Here is a 22,458-nt window from a genome sequence, read left to right as displayed (position 1 = left end):
CTCTCTCTTCCACACGTCGCTCGCGTGATCGTCAGTGCTACATACTGCGCCTGCGCAGGAGCTAAGGCCTTTTCCCCCCGCCGAGCGGTGCTGGGCCTCCTGGTCTGTGGCGAGCCGCGGACGCCGGTCTCTGTTCCGCAGGATGGTGAGTCGATATCTAGAATTTGGGCTACGTCTGCACGGGGGGGTCGCTCTCCTTGCCCAAACGCTAGTGTAGGGTCCGTCTCGCGCGGCTCAGGGGTTGGATGGTGTTGGATTCTGGGCTCTGCAGTGGTAGGGCTGCCGCTCCCAGCGTGGCCTTAATGGCTGCCGCCCGGCGCGCAAGCTTTGGGGGAGGGGTTGACGAAGGAGTTCAGGAGCTAGGGCAGCGGATTGAGGAGGGGGAATGAGTTTAGTAGACAAGCTGCGGGAAGAGTACCGGCTCGTCCGACCGGGCACCGGCAGGCGGGGAGGATTGCATGCACTTGGTCTCGGTGGGGGAATGCCTGAGTGGGGACGGGCTGCGGCTCCTCGGACCCATCTGCTCCTGTTTTCATGTTTTTTTCGGGAGAGTGTCGGGTTGATGGGTCTTCAGAAGTGGCTTTTGAACCTAGCAGTCAGCCTGGAGGCTGTGGCTTCTCTGGGCCCCGAAAGGAAGCTCATTTAGTTTGGTATGTGCCTCCTGTCTCTCTCGACTTTTGCTGGCACCAGTTTTTATAATCTTTGGGATGGGGCGTTGCTTCGGTTGGTGGGAGACAGTGCTGATTTAATCGGGAGTGATTGCTAAATATGCTCTTGACCAGATGAGTTTCGTGGCAAGTGACTTAGGCTTTTGAAAAACGTGCGTGAACAGTGCGGAAAATACGAGGTTACGTTCTCAAAATGGGACGTACGGTGTTCTGAACAAGCTGACGTCAGGCAAGATTGATTGCTGTCTAGAGCAATGCTTTGGAAAAGTGACTGATGAAAAGTAGAAAAGGTGATTCTTGACCCCCTGTAGTTCGAGAAACTGGACTCTACAAAAGTGACAGTTGAATGGGTTCACTCTTGAAGTTAAAGTATTATTTTGTTACACAGTTAACTCAGATGTCAAAAATATCATAAACAATTTATCACAGTTTTGATGACATTCCTTTTTTTCTTAAAGGGGTTTGTTAAGGTCGTCAAGAATAAGGCTTACTTCAAGAGATACCAAGTGAAATTTAGAAGAAGACGAGGTATGGTCAGTTACTCATGTTCACAATATTAGAAGAATCTGCAGTGGAATAGACTTTCTTAAGTTACTTTTTTCTTTCAGAGGGTAAAACGGATTATTATGCCCGAAAACGCTTGGTAATTCAAGATAAAAATAAGTACAACACACCTAAATACCGGATGATAGTTCGTGTAACCAACAGAGATATCATTTGTCAGGTAAGTTGTATTCCAATCTCAGTGGATGGTAACTCTCACCCCTTTAATTCACTGTTGGAGGAGTTGTACTTGGGAAGCAAAACACATGTATGGATTAGAAGGTCCCTCTAGTGCCTGGCATTCTAAAAACATTTGAGCAGTACTTTTCCTTTTAGTAGGGGTGAAGTTGGAGCTTGAGAGGGGAGGGTGATACTTGAAAATACTCCACTGAAAATCAGCCATGTGTGGCAGTCCTGACCAAGCTAGTTTAATCTCATTTTTCTAGTGGGGGAAAGAGGATTAGAGAAATCTAGGCTACTATGCTGTTTTATGGGGGTCGGAGGATAAATTTGAGGCCAAGTAGGAGGTTCTTGCACATTTCAGTTCCAGTAGAATAATAGAATTTGTCATAGACTAAATCTTGATGTGATGTATAGCCTTATGTGCCACATAACCACTCATTGTTGAAGAGGTAGGTAGTTGTGAAGGTTTAATTAGGCTTTTAAGATTGTTTTTATTCCTGCTTATTGTTTGAAATAGGTATGAAGGTTTCTCCCACATAAAAGACCTCCACAAAGTGGCAGTTTGCTCCTAGAAGTTGGGTTTTTACTAGAGAAAATTTTCACGGTTAAGATTTGCTGAGTCTTTGCAGGGGGCAGGCATACCTATTTTCTGGGCAAACTAATTTGCTGGTCGTGAAGACAATGTGTTCCTTCATACCTAAGTTAAGATAACTAAACACTATCAGAAACATTATTGGACTTTGATAGGCTTAGTTCAAAAGATGTTTGAAATAATTGGACATTCCTTTTTGACTTTTCATGGTACCTCTTTAATTCATTGGCTAATGCAGCTAACAGTCTTTTTTCAGTATTATTAGGAACAACAGTCCCTAACTTATTCCAAAGGCATCAATGCTCACTGTCTGTGTGGTAATTTTAGCTCTATTTGTGATAATTATCATGAGAAACATTTACAGAAATAGTTGACCAAGCCATAAACTCCTTGTTGAGTGGGGTTAACAAAGACAGACCCTAAGTGTTGCAGATTTGTGTCCAGCTTTTTTTTTTTTTTTTTAAGTCCTTTGAAAAAGAAGGCATCTAAGACAAGCAAAGAGTTGAAAGCACAGATGACTGACTTGGTTTTTCTCTTACAGATTGCTTATGCCCGCATAGAAGGAGATATGATAGTTTGTGCAGCTTATGCTCATGAACTCCCAAAGTATGGTGTGAAGGTTGGCCTTACAAATTATGCTGCAGCATATTGTACTGGCCTGCTGCTGGCCCGCAGGGTATGTAGAAGATAACTTTAAGTAATATATTTTGGAACTAGCTCATTGTTTGGCGTGATCTGCAAGATAGGTGTTGATGCTGAGTAAGATACCCTCAGCTGTGGCTCCTGGGGAGTGCCTGCTGTTGAGGTGTTGCTTACAGGGTTATCAGGGAGGACAGTTTCATAAATACAGAATTTGAGACAGCAGTGCATTTTCTAATACTCTGGGGAGGTAGGTTTTCTGTTTTTTGCCCTGTTGGATAGATCTAGGTCAGTGGAATCTAAACCATAGAATGATAGCCATGAGCCACATGTGGATATTGAGGAACTGAATTTTTACCTTAATTTGTATACCCATTTCTGGCTAGTTAGTGGCTGCCTTGCTGGACAGTGCAGACCTTTGCTACTCTGAAGTATAGATCTTCTGACTGTCAGTGTACACTTAAAATGCAGGCTTTACTCTACACCCTTGGAATATATTTTAATAGGATGTCCGGGTTATGTACATGTTAAAGTTTGAGGAATGAGGTCTTAAATTTGGGCAGGGTGGGGGGGGTGGGCATGGGTATGGGATTCAGTTTTGTTGTAATTGTCTTTGCCTCTGGGTGGCAGCATTTCCTGTAATGCAGAAAGTAGATGAAAATGTGATTTTGCTTTATTTTTATTTTCTCGGTTACTGATCTTTTGCATTGGAATTGTTAAGCATGCATCATTGTTAGGAACCTGTATTGGTCATAAATTTGTTTGAGTAAGGGTGGGGAACAGTGTCATTATATATGAGAGCAGCATGGTATACAAAGTCACACTGCTTGTGGTGAATCAGTAGTAGCTAGGTGTACTAGCAGAGGATTCACCCTTATTAACATAATGTAGTTGGAGAGTAGAGCCATAAAAGATGTTCTCTTATGCCCAGGATCCTGCTTCTAAGATTTTAATCAAATTAATCAAAATTACATGTGGTAACATTTAATATTTGGTTCTTGAGTTATTGTAGCCAAATAGGACTGAAGAAACATGGAGAATAAATTCCTTGAATAGATATGGTATGGTTACATCTTAATTGATGACTACATAAATTAAGTATGGACATGTAGGAAAATTCAGAAGCTTTAAGACAGGTGTGAAATTGAAGTTTCTTTTTGTAGCATTTTGATACTTAAAAGTAAATAGGTACAGAGGCATAAGTGAATTGGAAGGAAAATTTTTCTAGATGTTGGGTCATTAAAGTTGTGACCTGATAATGTTAGAATTGTTTGAATATATTTAGATTGGCTTTTTTGTTAATAGCTCCTCAATAGGTTTGGCATGGACAAGATCTATGAAGGCCAAGTGGAAGTGACTGGAGATGAATACAATGTGGAAAGCATTGATGGTCAACCCGGTGCCTTCACCTGCTATTTGGATGCAGGGCTTGCCAGAACTACTACTGGAAATAAAGTTTTTGGGGCCCTCAAGGGAGCAGTGGATGGAGGCTTGTCTATCCCTCACAGGTAATACAGTATTCAAAGCTTCATTGTTTGGACCCCCAGTATTTCCATTTCTAACTGGTTGGACTGTGAAGATTACTGAATGAATCAATAAAATTAATAGGTAGCTATCATTGTGTACCTGCTATATGCTTAGTACTCCGCAAAAGGAACCTGGCAGGGCAGGAAGGAATTGTAATACGTTTTAAAAATGAGATTGAGGTTTAGAGATAAAGGATTTGTTCAAGGTTTGGAGCCAGTAGTGGAAGAGCCAGGGTTGAAACAACTAGCTTTTGTGTTGTGGCTTAGTTTTGGTTAGAAATGAGCAGCTCAAGTCCCCTCCCAGTGTATTTTCTTTTCATTCAGAATGAAAATTGTTTTACTTAGTTATGGAAAGCTGTCGACTCTAGAAAAGGAGTTTGAGAAAAGGCTTATGACCACTTTCAGCTAGAAATAAGATTGTAAACCATTCTTAGAAGTTCAGTAGGTTTTAATTTGGTAGTTCCTTTGATTTTGAGTTAATAATTTTTGTTATTGTTGAGTAGATGCGTCTTAAAAATGATTAATTAGCTTCTTAGGGATATTTTAGTGGTTGGTGAATCCCTAACAAAAAAATTTTTTCTGGTTGTAGGTTTTGGGGTTGGGGAAGTTAGCCTTTAAAATGTAACTGGAACTTTTAGAGTGGTGAGGCGTATTTTTTGGAAGGCCTGGCAGGTCTATTGCAAGACACCTATCAGATGTGGTCTTGAACAAATTATTTATTCCCATGTACCCTGAGGCAGCACTGACTAGGATTTGGAGGGAGCAGTTTTGAAACCCTTTTCTATGTTAATAAGGAGAACTAACTTTAGTGGTGGGAACTTGGTTCATTTCATGGCTTTAAAGGTGTTTGTGGCATGATTTTCTCTTCCATCCTGGAATTCACAGGTTAGCTGCTGAATGATGATATCCCACTAACTGAGCAGTCAGTAGTTGGTCCTTTGGTTGCATATGATGCAATTAATTGTTTCAAGACGGGACTGATGGCAGCTACTTTGAAATGAATTCCTGCTAGTAAACTGATTTTAATCCTTAATATACTAAAATGTGAAAAACTTTATTTTAGTACCAAACGATTCCCTGGTTATGATTCAGAAAGCAAGGAATTCAATGCAGAAGTACATCGAAAGCACATCATGGGTCAGAATGTTGCAGATTATATGCGTTACCTAATGGAAGAAGATGAAGATGCTTACAAGAAACAATTCTCTCAATACATAAAGAACAACGTAACTCCAGACATGGTAAAAATTTTAACTAAAAATGCCTGTGTTAATTTAGAGAGTCAGGTTGACTGCTTGGTTTTGGTGGATACATTAATAATTTTATTTCAGTTTAACAGTTGAAAGTTGAACATGGGTATGTTAATAGGTATAGATAGACTCAGCTGAGCTGTTCGTACCTTAAAATGGAATGACATGAAAATGGGATATTGGGTGAGGGTAAGTTAAAAGTCAGGGTAATTATAAAGAGCTTAGGCTTACCAACGTGCTTTTAGGAGTTTCTTAGGTACTGAAGGGTGGCAGGCTTCAAGCATCTGAATCTAAAGCCTTTGGTGGCTTTTATGCATTTGGCTGTTCTGAATTTGTAGGCTTCATTCCAGCGGTCATAGAATCATCTATCCTGTCTGATATGAGACGCTAGTTACTAAACTTAACTCATTTTGAAGCCATGTGGAAGAAAGGTTCCTTCTTAATAACAAATTAAGTTCCGTGTTCTGGACTTTTTGAATGTCTCAGGCATGCACGTGGAGAGTAGTACTGATTAGATCACTAGTTCTGCATGATACTGAAACTGAGTTTAATTTTGGAAATTTTATCAGCCTAAAGTTACCTAAAAGGCAATCAGCACATTTTGGTAATGGAAGATGATAGGCATAGAACACAAAAATAGCACTGATTTTTATAAAACTATTATACAACTATGTAGTTGTAGATGAATTGATGGTTATAGATCAAATGACTGTTCTTTTCTGTTAGTGCATAGTTTCTATTTTCACACAGCTTTGGTTATGAATAAAATTTTTTTTGAATGAGTGCACAGTGGGGGCGGGGCAGAGGGAGAGGCTCCACACCCAGCCTCAGTTTCAGGACCCTGGGATCATGACCTGAGCCAAAATCAGATTTGGATGCTTAACTGACTGAGCCACCTTGTGAAAATTATTTTTAAATAGAGTTGTAATTGGGAAAAGATCCCTTTCTGTTATTTGTATGCTTAGTACACAGTATAGGGCTAATAAACATACAACTTGAGTTTTTAAGCTAGGAAAAGGGTAGTGTTATATTAGTTTATATTGGTAATGCAAATGCATGTTAATTTTCAGAAATCCATACTTTTATGTTACTATTGACATTGCCTTTGTTCACTCTGGTAAATAGGTCTTTTACTTGTGACTATAATTCTACTTAGCCTGCATAATTTTTCTTCCTGAGACCTCTTGGTCTGGTAATGTTACACTTGTTCAAAACTTTCAAATTCTCAGGCTGCTTTCAGATACCCATTTCCTAATGCTTTCCTATATATGTGATATACTTCAGCTGGACCACCCTTTAGGTGATGTACTTTTCCCAGCTAGCTCATTAATTTGATTTTTGGAGGCTTCTTATGCATGCCTGCTGAAATCCTCTGCAGACATCTGATGTGTCTCCAAGAGGAAATGGTCTTTATCTAAACTCATGCTATTTACGTACATGATTGTGTATCCTCTTTTGGAAGGAATGGACCGAGTTGCTTAGATTTATTAAATGACTACATCTGAAGTCATCAAATGGATTTGTTAAATACAGTGGAAAGCTATAATACAGTGCTTAACAGAGGTAGAGAAATTAATTTGCAGAAGGGATTTAGGTAGAGGTCTTGTGCACTGTTTGCATTATTTTCATTTGCTAAGTTTTACACAAATACATTAGTAATCACATTTTCTCCATATTGAAGCAGTAATTTTAGAGACTTGGATTACTTTGACTTTTTTTTTTTTTTAAAGATTTTATTTATTTATTTGACAGAGACACAGTGAGAGAGGGAACACCAGCAGGGGGAGTGGGGGAGGGAGAAGCAGGCTTCCCGCTGAGCAGGGAGCCTGATGCTGGGCTTGATCCCAGGACCTAGGGATCACGATCCGAGCCAAAGGCAGATGCTTAATGACTGAGCCACCCAGGCGCCCCTACTTGGACTTACTCTTTAGGGGGCTGTAATTGTTACTAGATTTTGATAGTGAATGTTCAGGCATTTTATAGCTGCGTCACGACTTGATCTTTCATAGAATCAGTAGTCATTTATTTGGAGGTGGTGATTGAAACAATTCAGAGAATTTCAGCACTGGTTTTTGATGAGTTTTAGAACAAAATTCTCATTAAGATCTAATTGGGTGGTGTTTCAGGGTTTTCTGGGGAAGTTCAAACCTTTTGTTCACAGACCTCTAGTTGTAGTAGATATAAGAGTTCCTTGGTATGCAATGCTGGGAGTAGCATTGAAAGACCTATCAGGTACTGATGGGAAATACAAATCTGGAGAATATGAAAGAACAAAAGTGAATTTATAACAGTTGCTTGTTGGCCCCACATACTCTTCATCTTAACATCTTAAATGCTTGTTTTGGTACAAATCCCCACTTGAAAAAAATGAATTTAGCTCAGACAGTATTTTAAATGAACATAAATGTTTTTACAAAACCTATTTGCTCTCAAGTTGAGTGACTCTCGAAGTATAACTGAATTCCCCAGAAATACATGGAAATTTTTCTTGAATGTGATTGAGTTTTGTGAATTGTGTCAGTTCACATTGCCTGTGGAAATTTTTTAGGAAAATGCGGGTGACATGTAGAAATTTAAGGAGATACAGGGTTGACCTAGTTTAATTCCTTTTGACAGTCTGGTTTAGGGACAAAACAAAGCAAGTAATAGAATGCAGTACACATTATTTGACTGTTTAGGGCCTGTGAAATGAAACCAAGTACTGTTTGCTTTGCTTTCTTTCAGATGGAGGAGATGTATAAGAAAGCTCATGCTGCTATACGAGAGAATCCAGTCTATGAGAAGAAGCCTAAGAAAGAAGTTAAGAAGAAGAGGTATACATCTTACTGTTGTCTTTTTAAGAGAAAGAGCTTGGGAGGAGTGCCTTGCTTTTTTTCATCTTACTCAGACTCTCATTGAAATGGTGCAAACTCGATCACTAGCTCTGCATGATGTTGCAGAAGTGAGGGGAACCAGGTTTGCTAAAGTAATTGTGGTGGTAGAAATGTATTAGCCTCAGAAGGTACTTACTGAGCTGACTTATTCTATCCCAGTACAATATAATTACCAGTTACTGCATTTTGAAAGTTAGATTAAGATCATAAATTAAATAAGTATGTGTATTGGAACTTGAATTGTTTGACCTGATCAGAGTCTTTTCCAATCAAAGTTAATCATTTTCTATCCTCTATAGCTATGGTTTTCTAAAAATTACTTTTATCTCTTAATTTTACTTTGTTTTGTAGGTGGAACCGTCCCAAAATGTCTCTTGCCCAAAAGAAAGATCGGGTAGCTCAGAAGAAGGCAAGCTTCCTTAGAGCTCAGGAGCGGGCTGCTGAGAGCTAATAAACCAAACAGCAATTTTCTATGAAGACTTTTCAGATAAAGAACGTAATAAACTTATTCATCAAACTGCTATCTGTGTTAAGCTCTTGTTAATGAAACTGTAGGAAATAACCCAAATTACAAAAGCAGAGGAGTTAACAAGTTTTTTTCTCTGAGAAACCAGTATAACGTTACAGATTGACTCAAAGTTCACACCTGCTTCTCAGGCTTCTGTTTTCCCTGACAGGCATTATCCTTCCAGCTGTATGATGTGCAGCTCTCCCTAAACAGTCTGGCAAGCAACGAACCAGCCACCCTCTAGGAAATACTTCTTCCATTCATTTATTGTAACCAGATGGCTAGTGGGAAGAAAAAGTACCTTCAAAGTACACAATTTTAAAATAAGCAAAACTGGTGCTAATCAGTGGCTTTGATTTTTGAGAGAAAGCCGTCCAATGAAGTTCACATAACTAACATTCACTTCAATTAAGTGAAACCTTTGAGCAGAATATATTGGGTCTTCCTTCAAACGAGGTGTTCTATTTTATGGAGATGTTGAAAGGTACATGCCAGATCTTTAATAAACATGAAAATAACATTAAAAGGGCAAATACTAACTTGCATATCAAGTTTACATGAAAAAAAATTTACATGCCTCTTAAGAAATAGCCCTTTGGCCAACAGGAAATACTGTTCAAAATGGAAAATTGTTACTAAAAAGTTCTATGAGTTCAGAGTCTGGCTCTTCATGTCCTACTTCCCCATACCTCAAGTTAAGATACATAGATCTGGACTGGGTTGATGGCCTTAAGAATGTCCGTTTTGAAGGACTTGACACGAAGGACTCCTCAAATCTAGGATGAAAGCTCATCCGGTTTCAGCCTCTAAAATTGGCAATTACATATTGCCAAGTAGAACACTTTCTGATGGAGTTTTAAGAGGCTAATAACCACTCAAAACATTCTGAAGCAATATAACATTTGATGTCTAAATGTTTTAAGTATAAATACAACAAACCATGCTAGTAACCCAACATCTGTTTATAAATGAGTAACTTTACCTGCTTTGCAGTCGTACTTTCTGTTAATGTGCAAACTTCACCATGCTAAGACTTCAGTAAATGGACCTGTAATTTTTTTAAACAGCAGCTTCAATGCAAACAATGTTTCAGCAATGGTATTTGGGCTAACAAATCAATATACAAAATACTCTCACTGTTGATGTTTATGGAATGAGGCTTTTCACAGCATTATTTTAGGTCATTAGTCAAAATAGTTACACAGTGAATGTACTGGAAAATCTACCGGGGCTCCTAACAGGAATGAAATCTTTGGACCTGTTCATCCTATACCTCCTGCCATTACTTCATGTATGTTAAGATGATGGCTTCTTAGAACCGGGAGAAGGATTTTTTGTAACTGGCAGGGGTTTGAAACAGAAGCCATTTTTTTAATGCTTAAAATTTTTCCTTAGAATTGTTAAGTTTCCTATAATGGTCACAATGTCCAAATGAACTAAGAGTCATTTGTATAGGAAATTTTCTTCCACAGTAATGTTTTTAGGTTATTTAGTATCAAAGAATGTTCCATTTCCATTTGATTTGCTGTGACTTTGAGAGCAATACAAGAATAAAGTTGCTTTTCCAATTCTTCCCGAATTTCACTTGGAGCACCACGCAGTAGGTAGTCTTTGAGTAACTGACAGGCTTTTGCTAAGTTTGGTTGTATCACTTCTGAAGTACACTTCATTGTACTCTGATCACAGCTAGTTCGACAATCCGTGCCATAAACACAGTCCAAATCAGACTCACAGTGACGATCCTTTATAAGTTCTTTCAGGTTTGTCTCTGGCACAATTTTTCTCATGTCCACCATTTTCAAATCATACTTATCATTATATCCTAGGTTTTTGGCACTAATATCACACATGAGGAAGTTTCCATAGGGGCCGTGGAAAACATCTTCCACAAATTCTAGAAGTCCTATGGCTATTTTAGCCTTTCTAGGCCATGATGGTGTGAACAACTGATCCATGCTTCTTCTGAACCCAGATGGAATAAAAAGTTCAATGACCCATGGAAGGCTTATTCCATAAAGAGAGGTATATTCAACACTTTCCATCACATAAAGATCACCACAGAATCCCATTAATTTGGGGGTATGTTCTTTATCTTGAAGTATCACCATGAGAAGAAATTCATTTAGCTGAAGAAGTGCCCATGCTGATTTTGCTTCTCCCAAGGAAACCTGGCCATCTTTGTCTCCATCAGCCACCGTCAAGATGAGATTAACTAGTTCAGAGAGATTTCCTTGGTCACCCAACTTTGCCTATAAAGGTAAGAATTTAGCTAAATATAGAAGGTTTGAAAAATACCTCATATGTAGTATACATACTTTATGGGGATTACCATGCTAAGTAATAATCTTGTTATTCAGTCTCCATAAAGGGACTTAACACATCTCCAAATATGATGCTTACTAAGTTAATTAGTATGTTTTACATAATTGTAGTAAAACCCACTTCATTAAGTATATTTGTTTAAGGAATGGGCCACCCTACCTCCCATTAGCGCCCCAGGCCCTGTTGATACAGTTATCCAACACACTAATTATTCTGTCTTATACATTTACTTGCAAAATTGTAGTGTAATGTGCTCATCTCTGAAGTTAATAAGGGTCAACTGAAAATTATTTTCTTATTTTGTAGTTGACACATTGATAACTATTTTGTTCAAGTTGTATTGTTCCAGTGATGATGGTTAAAAAGTATTTCCCTGTGAAGGTTCTTAGGATAAAATAATCTGAAAATGTAAACTTAAAGATTTTGAGTGAAAATATGACAGCAATAAAAAAAGAAAAATTCTTTCCAAAATTGTAAATTTTTTATCTTTTAATATATTTAATCTTTCTATGAATATTTCTTTAAATTTTTAAAAAATAATTTGCCATCAGGGCATGTATACTAATTTTAGCCCTTTCCCCAGCTTTTAAAAAATGTGTATCAGGTACAGTGTCAAACTATAGAGCTGCTCACCTACTTAATGAACTCCCCTTTCATATCTGGACATTTTTAGCTATCATAAATAATGTAATGTAAATGTCCTCCACACATTTTGTTTGAATTGTTTTCTCAAGATGGAGTCCCTGATAGAAGTTAAAGAATAGCAACATTTTTATGGCTTAGGATGAGGTCTTGCCAACTCTTCAGAAGAATGTACCTTCACACTAGCAACATGTGAATGGATATACTTACTTTAAAGAGACTGTAGACCATTTCTTTGAATTTCTGTACAGTAGTTCCCCTAGTTGGCTTATCAAATAGCACTATTTCTTTCCTTGGTTCCAATTCAGTCCCAAAATCAAGATGAAGTGCTTGTTCCATTTGACATTTCACAACACCTGGTAGATTACCCCAAATCCCTAAATACATCTATGTGAAAAAAGAATGACAAATTACTGTTTAGGCTGAGTAGAAAACTTTACCACTACTCTTCCTCTTATAAAAACACACCAACAAGTAATAAAACATTGAGATTTAGTGTTTTTCTGTAACTTCTAGGTTATAAAAGCAATGCATGCCTATATAAATATATTTTTGACCATGCTCAATTTTATTTTTTCCGATTTTTTAATTGTAAAATATTAAAAACATAAAATTTACCATCTTAACCATTTTTAGTGTACAGCTCAATGGTATTACATTCACAATGTTGTACAGTCATCACCACAATCCTTCTGCAGCACTCTTCATCTTGTAAAATTGAAACTCTATACCAATTAAATAATAACTCTCTGTTCCCCTCCCCCAGCCCCTGGCATCACCATTTTACTCTCTGTCTTTATACTTTTGACTACTCTAAGCATCTCATATAAATGGAACCATACAAAATTTGTCTTTTTGTGACTGCCTTATTTCACTTAGCATTGTGTTCTCAAGATTGATCCATACAGTAGCACGTGTCAGCATTTCCTCCTTTTTATGCTGAATAATAGTCCGTTGTACGGATATAGCACATTTTGCATACCTATTCAACTGCTGATGGACACTTGGATGCTTCCACGTTTTAGCTGTTGTGAATAATGCTGACCTGAACTTGGGTGTACAAATATCTTTTGGAGACTCTGCTTTCAATTTTTTTAGGTTTGTACCCAGAAGTGAAATTGCTGGATCATAAGAACAGTATATTTTAATATTTTGAGGAACTGTTTTCTGCAGTGACTATGCCATTTTACATTCACACCAACAGCGTACAAGGGTTCCAATTTCTCTCCATCCTTGTCAACACTTGTTAATTTCCATTTTTTGATAGTAGCCATCGTAATGGGTGTGAAGTGGTATCTCACTGTGATTTTGATTTGTATTTCCCTAATGATCAAGAGATGCTGAGCATCTTTTTATGTACTTATTGGCCATTTGTATATCTTTTTTTGAGAAATGCCTATTCAAGTCCTTTGTGCATTTTTAAATCTGGTGGTTTTTGTTGTTGAGTTTTAGGAGTTCTCTCTCTCTCTCTTTTTTTTTTTTTAGTAAACTCTATACACAACGTGGGGCACAAATTTATGACCTTGTGATCAAGAGTTACATGCTTTACCAACTGAGCCAGCCAGGTGCCCCAGGAATTCTCTATATATTCTAGATATTAATCCCTATTGGATATATGATTTGCAAATATTTTCTCTCATTCTGTAGATTTGATATTCTTTTGATGCACAAAATTTTTAAATTTTCATGAAGTGCAATTTGTCTCTTTTTCTTTTGTTGCTTGTGCCTTTGGTGTCAGAAGTAAGAAATCATTGCCAAATCCAATGTCATGAAGCTTTTACCCTACATTTTTTCTAAGAGTTTTATGGTTTTAATTCTTACATTTAAGTCTTTGATCTGTTTTGACTTAATTTTTGCATATGGATTAGGTAAGGGTCCCACTTTGTTCTTCTGCATGTGGATATCCAGTTTTCTCAGCACTGTTTGTTGAAAAGACAGTCATTTCTCTATCAAGTGGTCTTAGCACTCTTGTCAAAAATAATTTCACCAAATTTGTGAGGGCTTATTTCTGGGTTCTCTATTGATCTGTATGTCTATCTTCATTTCAGTACACATTGTTTTGATTACTGTAGCTTTGTAGTAAGTTTTGAAATCAGGAAGTATGAGTCCTCCAGCTCTGTAGTTATTTTTCACAATTGTTTTGCTATTTGGGGTCCTTTGAGATTCCATATTAATTTTTGGGTGGGTTTTTATATTTCTGCAAAAAATGTCATCAGGATTTTGATAAGGATTTCACTGAATCTCTGTGTAGATCACTTTGGATAGTATTAACATCTTAACAATACTAAGTCGTCTAATCCATGAACATGGGATATGTTTCCATTTGTTTATATCTTTAATTTCTTTCAGCAATGCTTTGACGTTTTCATTGTACAAGTCCTTCACCTCCCTGGTTAAATTAATTCCTAAGTACTTTGTTCTTTTTGGTGCTACTGTAAATGGAATAATGGAATGGTTTTCTTTTTTTTTTTCTTTTTTAAAAGAGTTAATGTATTTATTTGTGAGAGAGAGCATGAGCAGGGAGGAGAGGGAGAAGCTCCCTAAGAGCAGGGAGCCCAATGCGGGGCTTGGTCCCATTCATGACCTGAGCCGAAGGCAGACGCTTAACAGACTGAGCCACCCAGGAACACCGGAATGGTTTTCTTAATTTTCTTTGTGGATTATTCATTCTTACTGTATAGAAATACAACTTATTTTTGTGTGCTGACTTTGTTTCCAGCTACTTTGCTGAATTCATTTATTAGCTCTAACAACTTTTTCCTACATAAAAGGTTTTTCTACTCCCCATAAAAGGTTTCCTACTCCCATGATCTACAGAAAAGATCATGTCATCTGCAAACAGATATAATTTTACTTTTTCCTTTCTAATTTGGGTGCCTTTTAGTTCTGTTTCTTGTCTAACTGATTTGGCTAGAACTTCCAGTATTATGTTGACTGAATACAAGTGGCAAAAGTGGGCATCCTTGCCTTGTTCCTGATTTTAGAGGAAAAGCTTTCAGACTTTAACCACTGAATATGATATTAGCTATGGGTTTTTCATATATGGATTTTATTATGTTGAGGTAGTTGCTTTCTATTCCTATTTATTGAGTTTTTATCATGAAAGTATACTGAATTTTGTCAAATACTTTTCCTGAGTCAACTGAGATGATCCTGTTGGATTTTTTTTCTTCATTCCGTTGATGTGTAGTGTATTAAAATGATTGACTTTTGTCTGTTGAAACATCCTGGCATTCCAGGAATAAATCCCATTTGGTTGTGGTGTATGATCTTTTTTTTTTTTTTTTTTAAGATTTTATTTATTTATTTGACAGAGACAGCCAGCGAGAGAGGGAACACAAGCAGAGGGAGTGGGAGAGGAAGAAGCAGGCTCCTAGGGGGGCAGGGAGCCCAATGTGGGGCTTGATCCCAGGACCCTGGGATCACGCCCTGGGCCAAAGGCTGCCGCTTAATGACTGAGCCACCCAGGCGCCCCTGGCGTATGATCTTTTTATTTTTTTTATTTTTTATTTTTTTAAAATTTTATTTATTTATTCGACAGGATAGAGACAGCCAGCGAGAGAGGGAACACAAGCAGGGGGAGTGGGAGAGGAAGAAGCAGGCTCATAGCGGAAGAGCCTGATGTGGGGCTCGATCCCATAACGCCGGGATCACGCCCTGAGCTGAAGGCAGACGCTTAACCGCTGTGCCACCCAGGCGCCCCTGGTGTATGATCTTTTTAATATGCTTAATTCGGTTTGGTAATATTTTGCTGAGGATTTTGCATTAATGTACACAAAGTCTGTAGATTTCTTTCCTTGTACATGTGCCTTTATCTGGCTTGGTATCAGGGTAATGCTGGCCTCACAGAATGAGTCAGGAAGTATTTCCTCTTTTCAATTTTTTGGAAAAGGTTGAGAAGGATTTAAATGTTTGGTAGAATTCACCAGTGAAGGCAACAGGCTCAGGGCTTTTCTTGTTGGGAAACTCTTGATTACTGCTTCCTAGTTATAGGTCTATTCAGATTTTCTATTGATAGGCTTTCTGATTCTAGGAATTTGTCCATTTCATCTAGGTTATCTAACTTGTTGGTGCACAATTGTTCATAGTACTCTCATATAATCCTTTGTATTTCTGTAGAATCAGTAATGTCCCCACTTCATTCCTGATTTTAATAATTTGAGCCTTCTCTTTTTTTCTTAGACCATCTAGCTAAAGGTTTGTCAATTTTGTTGATCTTTTCCAAGAACCAACTTGTGGTTTCATTGATTTTTCTCTATTGTTTTTCTAGTCTCCATTTCATTTATCTCTGCTGTAAATTGTATTATTTATTTCCTCCTGCTAGCTTTGGGTTTAGTTTGTTCTTTTTCAAGTTCCTTAAATTGTAAAGTTAGCTTGTTGATTTGATATCTTTCTTGTTTCTTAATGTAAACATTTATAGCTATAAATACATTTTTTTAAAAGTCACATTACACAGAAAGATGAAAGGCAAAACTCTTTTGTTTCCGTTTCCCTAATCCCATACCCCAGAATTAGTCACTATTAATTAATATAGGATCCATAAGGGAAGTAATCTTATCTATCTTAATCATCACTGAATTCCTAATAACTAAACAATGTCTGGAATATACTGGGAATAGGGATTAATAAACATCTGTTGGATGAGTAAATCAAAGCATACAAAATCGAAGTATATAAAATTTCCTAATGCTCTGGTTCAAGAATTCTTTTAATAATGCTTTCATTTAAGGTAAAATTAGAGTGTACCATCATTCTGGAATGTTTATTCATAATGTCCATACCTGATTGTTGGGCTTGGTGGATAAGCATTTCCCAAAGTAAAGAGTTTCTGTAACACAAAGGCTATTACAGGCAGGCCCATCAATAACTCCAGTCTTGTACTTGTCACACTAAAAACCAGGAAACAAAAAAGTAGTTAATAGAAAAATGTTTATAAAGAAGAAACATAATAAAGACAATGTAAGGAGGTATCTGTATTCTTTAAGATGAAGTTCTATAATGAAAGAACTCAGGCTCTGGATTTGGACAGACGTGAATTTGAATCCAAGCTCTGTTCTTACCAGCTACATGATGAGAGACCTTGCTAGGACTAGGGTGTGCATAGAATTTGGAAGCTATTTTTCCCACTTAACATGGTCTGAGGTGGTATGGTACCTGCTCTAAGATCAGAGACACTCTTTTAAAAAGTGGCTCTGGTTTTAAAATAAAAAATTAAAGTTTAAAATACCAAAATGTTGGGGCACCTGGTTGGCTCAATCTGTTAACCATCTGCCTTCGGTTCAGGTCATGATCCCAGGGTTCTGGGATGGAGCTCCCTGCTCAGCAGGGAGTCTGCTTCTCTCTCTCTCCCTCTGCCCCTCCCCCTCCACTCATTCTGTCTCTCACTTTCTCTTTCTCAAATAAAATCTTTTTTAAAAATACCGAAATATTTAAAAATAACAAAACAAAATTACCTCTGTCATCTGGTCATTCTTGAGATCACCCAAAAACAAGAAAATAAGAAAAATAAACACAAACTCCATCGTTGATAATGTACCAAGGTAACCCTAAGGCACAATTAGTGAGGATGGCCTACGAAATTCAGTGAAAATTCACCAGAGTCCAGAGTATGTTGGGATTAAACACCTGCTGTGACTTTATTCTCAGTGTTGGCATAGCACCAAAGAGGCAGTACGCCTGAGGAGCAGAACCGTCACCTGATTTACAGTGAAGGCTTAAGGGGCACAAGCTGTGGGAACTTTTGACTCTGGCATCACGAAGTAGTGGGACAGGGCAGTGCTGAATGATAAATTCCTTAAAAACGTTATCTAATTTAACTAACGGGTTGAGGGAGAGTATATTATGAGCGTCTGCTGGGGAGATAATACCGGCTAAGCCAATCTGTGTGAGTATTTTTGTCTCTATGTTTCTCCTTTTTTCTCTTTCTCACACATGACCCACATACACACAAACTCTGGGCCATAGCAGCCTCACTATTAGTACAATTCACTGCTCCAGTTGCTTCCTGCAAATAGCTGGTTGAGGAAGAACTCTTTTCATTCAATAATGAGTAATAACCAAAGGAAGATAAGATCTATACAGCAAATCCACACACACACACACACACACAAAAAGGAGGAAAGGACATGAAAAGCTAATGTTATAAAAAGACATTTTCCAGAAAAATGTTGCCATGAAGCGGACCAAACATAATGCCGTGAATTCAAAGGACTTAATGAAACAGCTTAAAAAACAAGACGTCAAAGCAGAAGAAATGATGATGAGACAACAGAAGGAAATGTAAAATAAGCTAGCAGAAGTCAGAAAGGAAGAAAAGGAAAAACATCCTAGGTATTAAAACCACATTATAAGTGGGGGCAGGGGAAAGAGGCACAGATGACAACACAGTTAAGACTTCAATGAGGGCTAGGTTAAGAAAAGTGAGAAAATGGCAATGGAAATTTAAAAGAACTAAAAATAATTTGAGACAAAATTATAGATACAGAAGACAAAGGATATCCAGCATGTCCACATGAGGGAGAACAGAACAAGTAGAAACGAAAAAATATTCAAAGTAGAATTCAAGGCAACTTCATGTAAGTGAAAAGACTATAGATTGAAAGTGTCCCAAGAAAACTGACACAGAATGACCCTTGTGACCTATCCCATTGAATTTTACTAGACTTCAAAAATAAATAATCCTTTGAGCGTTCAGACAAAAAGATCAAGGCACCTTTAAAGGAAAATAAATCAGATTGGCCTCAGATTTCTCCACGGCCACATCAATGGTAGATAATGGTGCAATGCCAGCAAAGTCTTTGAGAAAGGAAGTGTGACTTGCCTGGATCTTAATTTTTCATTTTTTAAAGGGGATATGAATAATACTTGACTTATAGCATAATTATGAAGGGGCCATCTGGCTGGCTCAGTTGGTAGAACATGTGACTCTTGATCTCAGGGTCATGAGTTCAAGCCTCATGCTGGGCATAGAGCTTCCTTAAAAAAATATAAATAATAAAATTATAGCATTATTATGAGGTAAAATGATATAATAATGAGTACAGATCACCCGTGATTTTAGTAAGTGCGCAACAGTAGGTACTATTATTTTACATATTTAAACTTTCAAGTAAAAGGCATCAATGTTTTTGAACATATAAGGATTAGAAAGTAGAACTCCCATTAATGTCTCTTAAAGAACGGCCAGAGAATGGATTTTAGGTAACGAAGACATGAACAGAGAACCTGAGCGTGGAAGCCAGCTGAAATACCGGATCGGGATGAAAACAACCCTGGGAATCTACTTTGTAATAATTAATAAGATCTCAGATAATTACTAGATGCTTATTATATGTCAGGCACTATTCTAGTGCTATACTTTGATTATCATGAAAACAAACCAGTGAGGCAGAACCTATTGTTATATACATTGTAAAAACAAGGAAACGATGATCTGTTAAGTAACTTGCTCAAGGTCACACACCTAAAAAATGATAAAGACAAAATTCCAACCTAGGCAGTCTGGTTCCAGTTCTCATTCTCATAATAACTACTGAATATTAATAGTTCAGAATGTTAATATTATAAACTATACCAGTAAAAGTAATAAAATTAACAAAAACCAAGAAGGGAAGATATAAGAAGACAGAAGTTGGCAAAAGGATTGATCTCTTTATCTTTAATATTCAATGTCAAAAGATAACATTTACGTCTTATAAATCAAATAACAGAGACAGAAGTGTATTCAGAAGTATACCAATGATCACAAGAAGAACTAATAATAATAAGGTATTGATTAAAACTAGGTGGAGCAAAGGAGATGAGATGAACGGAATTATAATTTTGTCACTGCTTATAATAAGTATACTTGGTCTAAAGAAATAAAGTACATTTTTAAAAGTTACATTATAAAAAGCTAAACACTAGAAGAGCTAAATAGAGAACACAAACCTTAGTTATCAGAAAGAACACACATAAAACAAATATACACCATCTAGAGAAAGATACAAACCAAATGAATCCTTAAAAACAGAAAGTAGGTCATAAAATGTGCTACACAACTAAGTCGTATCTTTAAATGTCAGTGGGATAAGCTCATCTACTGAAAGAAAAATATCCTCAGAAAACAGTGTCAAAAAAGTTGAAAATAAAGGACAGTACAGGTATACTAGGCAAATGCAAGGAAAACACAATGAAGTCACAATCTTATACCAGATGAGGTTGAAGTCAGAGGTGGAGAAAGCATTAAAAAAGATTGGGGGAAAAAAGGCTCTTTATAATGATAAAACATACGAGCCATAACAAAGATATTACATTCATGAGTTTCTATAAGGCAAGTAAAGTAGAATTAAAATTCATTAAGCAAAATCTATAAGAAATAGAAAAAGAAATAAACAAAAAGGCATTAGAGTAGGAGACCCTAGTTCACTGTTCTTAGTCCATGACAGATCAAGAACTCTATGAAGAAAGGATATAGAAGAACTAAAAAACCTGACTAATCAAGTAGATCTAAATGCCTTGAGAACAGACTTTTCAAATGCCCATGAAACACAAAATTAGACCAAAGCCTTAATACATTCCACTTAGTAGAAATGGCAGAAACGGTATTCTCCAATTACAATATGATAAAACTGAGAATTAACAAAACATCTATCCATACATAATTAAATGTTATTTTAATTCTTGAAAGTCCAAATTGAAATTTTCAGTATCTAGGAACTGATAATAACTGAAACTGAACAAAAACTGAAAACAAAACTAATGATAAAATCAAAGAACTTAAAGAAGAACACCATCTTAATTATGTTAATAAAGAGCAAAGAACAAAACAAATTAATTAAAAATTCAAGAAATTAGAAAAAAATTAATCCAAAGAAAGCAGAAAGAAGGAATTAACCAATATAAAATAACAATACAAAGTTATGGTATGTTCCTGTAGTTGCAAGAATTTCTCTGTCCTTCATCTCTCAATCTTTGCTTTAGATCTCTTGCTCTTTTCTGGTTTCTGCAATTACCTTTTGATGGTTCTTCATCAGAATTCTCCTTGTCTGTCTGGTTCCCTCAGTCTGATGACATGATGCTGCTCACAGATCAATCTTACCCAGCTCTGGTTCTTGGAATCGTGAAACCTATTCGACGGCCAACACTGGGCTTCTCTTGTGTGGGATAGGGATTGTGGATAATTTCTTGAGCCCTTCATTTTGGGGGCTTAAATTTTTCATTGATCCCAAGGAAATAGCCAAAGCACAGTCGGGTCTGTTAAGTACTCAATTCTTGAAGAGGCCCTCCTACCAACACTTTCTACAGCTTGCTGTGAGGATAAGGATAGCCATGGTAGAGATGGAGAGCCCTGCCCGTGTGAAGAAGTAAGTGCCAACACCCAGAAGCTGTTGCTCTTCAGCTGTCACTACCAGAGAAGTTCCTGAAGCCCTGACCGTGCCTGCTCTCTCCTGCAGACCTGGCTGTAACCAAGAACATGAGGTTTCATTTTCATAGGAGGAGCAGAGCAATCTGTTTCCTAGACTCAAGTTTGAGGGGGACCACATGGGAGATGCTCAGTACTTTCTTCCCCAGGTCAACCTCTGGAGATCTTTAGGGAATGCAGAACCATCTGTTTGGTATCTTTGCTTGTAATAGATGGCCAGCAATTTCCCTGGCATGTGTCTTCACTGAGGCAAAGGCGGTGGGCGTTCTGAGGCCTTACTCAGGAGCTGGAGTGAAACCTCCTAGAGGTACAGGTTAGAGTTTCTAGTGAATTTAGATCACATAGACCACATCCTCTGACCACAAAGAAATAAGAAATCAACAATAAAAATAATGTAAATATAAACACAGACAAGTTAAGAAACTAAAAAGCACATTCCTAAATATTTTGTGGATTAAAGGAGAAATCACAATGCAGAATATTTGGAACTGAACAGCAACAAAAGTATACATAATAAAACTTGTGAGATGCAGCTAAAGCAGTTCTTAGAGGGAAATTTACAGCTTTAAATGCAATGATGAAAAACCAACTGACTGAATATAAATAGTAAGCACTCAACTAAAGAGGCTTAAAAAGACCCCAACAATAACAGAGTAAACCTCCAAAAGAAGTAGAAAAAAAAAAAAAGAAGAAATAAAAAAAGAAAGAGATCAATAATACCAAAAACTACTTCTTTGAAAACTTTAACAAAGGAGATAAACCTTTAACAAGACTGATCATGAGAAAAAGAGAAGGCACAAATAAAGATTATTAGGAAAGAAAAGGGTAGTGATAGTGAATATAAACGACACTATGGCAATACATTTGAAATGAATAATTTTTCTAGAAAAATAGAAACAATAGAAAATGATGCAAGAAGAAACAGAAAATCTGAATAAAACCAGTAAACATTAAAAAATTGAATCCATAATGAAAAATCTTTCCCTCTAAAAACAGCAGGTCAAGGTATAGTCTGGGAGGCCCTCAGGGTGCCAGCCAGGATGTAGTACTGTTTGTAAGTGGAAAATGGGTAACAACGCAAATGACCATTAGCAGGAGAATGGCTGAATAAAATGAAGTGTATTCACTGTGAAATACTATAGTAATTAAAATGAAAGAACTCAGGCTTGGGGAACACTCTTGTGCTGTTGGTGGACATGCAAACTGCTTCAGCCACTCTGAAGAACAGTATGGAGATTCCTCAAAAAGTTAAAACTAGAACTACCCTATGATCCAGCAATTGCACCACTAAGTATTTACTCAAAGGATA

The 22,458-nt window shown here is 37.2% G+C and overlaps 2 protein-coding genes and 2 non-coding genes across 7 annotated transcripts in view; 3 read left to right on the top strand and 1 right to left on the bottom strand.

The window, feature by feature from the left end:
• Window positions 1-18: 18 nt before the first annotated feature.
• RPL5 (ribosomal protein L5) lies at window positions 19-8,795 on the top strand. Of its 3 annotated transcripts, none has more exons than XM_008697704.2 (8): window positions 19-145; window positions 1,127-1,196; window positions 1,277-1,392; window positions 2,528-2,662; window positions 3,931-4,133; window positions 5,215-5,392; window positions 8,126-8,214; window positions 8,626-8,795. In XM_008697704.2, exons 1-8 carry the CDS (start codon window positions 143-145, stop codon window positions 8,723-8,725), a joined length of 894 nt encoding a protein of 297 aa, XP_008695926.1. In that variant the 5' UTR covers window positions 19-142; the 3' UTR covers window positions 8,726-8,795. The 3 variants fall into 3 exon arrangements, with proteins under 3 accessions (XP_008695926.1, XP_008695927.1, XP_040482968.1); XM_040627034.1 differs by having other exon boundaries at window positions 24-145; window positions 8,129-8,214; XM_008697705.2 differs by lacking the exon at window positions 2,528-2,662 and having other exon boundaries at window positions 22-145.
• Window positions 5,044-5,139, top strand: LOC121102118. Its single transcript, XR_005834210.1, has one exon. It is a non-coding gene; the product is annotated as a small nucleolar RNA SNORD21 (small nucleolar RNA).
• LOC121102120 lies at window positions 8,304-8,440 on the top strand. The gene has a single exon (XR_005834212.1). It is a non-coding gene; the product is annotated as a small nucleolar RNA SNORA66 (small nucleolar RNA).
• A 235-nt stretch (window positions 8,796-9,030) lies between the features above and the next one.
• Window positions 9,031-22,458, bottom strand: part of DIPK1A (divergent protein kinase domain 1A) — a 105,238-nt gene continuing 91,810 nt past the window's right edge. The window contains exons 3-5 of one of the 2 annotated variants that reach the window (XM_040627033.1): window positions 16,528-16,635; window positions 11,957-12,133; window positions 9,031-9,830 (exon numbers count right to left, since the gene is read on the bottom strand). In XM_040627033.1, the coding sequence (XP_040482967.1) occupies window positions 9,810-9,830; window positions 11,957-12,133; window positions 16,528-16,635 (306 nt within the window). In that variant the 3' untranslated portion in view covers window positions 9,031-9,809. Of the gene's footprint in view, window positions 9,831-9,930; window positions 11,032-11,956; window positions 12,134-16,527; window positions 16,636-22,458 lie in introns of those variants that run through there. The other variant, XM_040627032.1, reaches the window with a different exon arrangement.

Source organism: Ursus maritimus, unplaced genomic scaffold (assembly GCF_017311325.1).
Source record: "Ursus maritimus isolate PB19 unplaced genomic scaffold, ASM1731132v1 scaffold_12, whole genome shotgun sequence".
NCBI lineage: Eukaryota > Metazoa > Chordata > Mammalia > Carnivora > Ursidae > Ursus > Ursus maritimus.
The sequence above is the reverse complement of the archived record's forward strand: the minus strand, read 5'-3'. Positions and strand labels throughout refer to the sequence as shown.